General features: G+C 53.0%; 1 protein-coding gene across 1 annotated transcript; it reads right to left on the reverse strand.

Annotated features, from left to right (window-relative positions):
- Positions 1 to 228: 228 nt before the first annotated feature.
- LOC104279971 (gastrula zinc finger protein XlCGF49.1-like) lies at positions 229 to 856 on the reverse strand (the record flags this gene model as incomplete). The annotated part of the gene is made up of 1 exon (XM_009877454.1): positions 229 to 856. A coding segment is annotated over one exon (628 nt), but the record flags the coding sequence as incomplete, so codon positions are not given.
- Between the last annotated feature and the right edge of the window lie 44 nt (positions 857 to 900).

Raw genomic sequence — 900 nt, forward strand, 5'->3', positions numbered from 1 at the left:
ATCAAACAGCTTTCCGTAATCTGGGTTTTCTGGTGGCTCTTCCTTGATGTGAAGTTTCTGGCAGGCTATTGCAGTAATATTTAGAGTGTCATCAGCGGGCGGTTCTGGTTCGTCCTTCACCTGAAGATTCCTAGGAGGACTTTTTGGATTAGATGGGTTTCTAGGTATGCTACACCGCTGGGTTATATCTCCTTCATGGGACATATTCTCCAATGTATTCTCCTCTACCCTGAAGGCAAAATCAGTTTCCTCTTTAATCTGAATGACCTGAAGAGACGGACCATTGATGTGATCCTCAAGTGGCTTTTGCTTAGCGTGGTTCCTCTGGTGGACGTTGAAATACCGTTTGGTGCTCAAGCTTTTCCCACACTCAGTACAAATTAAAGGACCCCCACAGAGGTGTATCTTCTGGTGGGCCACCAGTGTGGCACTTTGCCCAAAGCACCTACTGCAGTTGGGGCATTTGAAGGGCTTCTCTCGCTTGTGGATCTCCTTGTGGGCAGTGAGGGTCCCCTTCTTCACGAAGCTCTTCCCACACTCAGTGCAGGCGAATGGCCTCTTCTCTGTGTGAGTCCGCATGTGGATGTTGAAGTAGATCTTTGTGCTCAGACTCTTGCCGCAGTGGGCACAGAGGTAGGGACCACCCTTGGCGTGTGTCTTCCGGTGGGAAGCCAGGCATATCTCCAGGTGGAAGCAGCGCCCGCACTCCCCGCAGCAGAAGGGCCTCTCTCCTGTGTGGACACTCTGGTGGGTCGTGAGGTGGCCCCGGGTGGCGAAGCGCCTCCCACACTCCCCGCAAGTGAAGAGCTCCTCTGCCACGTGGATCCACTGGTGTCTCTTCAGGTTTCCTTTCTTGCTGAAGGACTTGCCGCACTCCTGACATGGGTGGCTCGTAAGCAC

The sequence above is a fragment of the Apaloderma vittatum genome, unplaced genomic scaffold (assembly GCF_000703405.1).
Source record: "Apaloderma vittatum isolate BGI_N311 unplaced genomic scaffold, ASM70340v1 C11739054, whole genome shotgun sequence".
In the NCBI taxonomy this organism is placed as follows: domain Eukaryota; kingdom Metazoa; phylum Chordata; class Aves; order Trogoniformes; family Trogonidae; genus Apaloderma; species Apaloderma vittatum.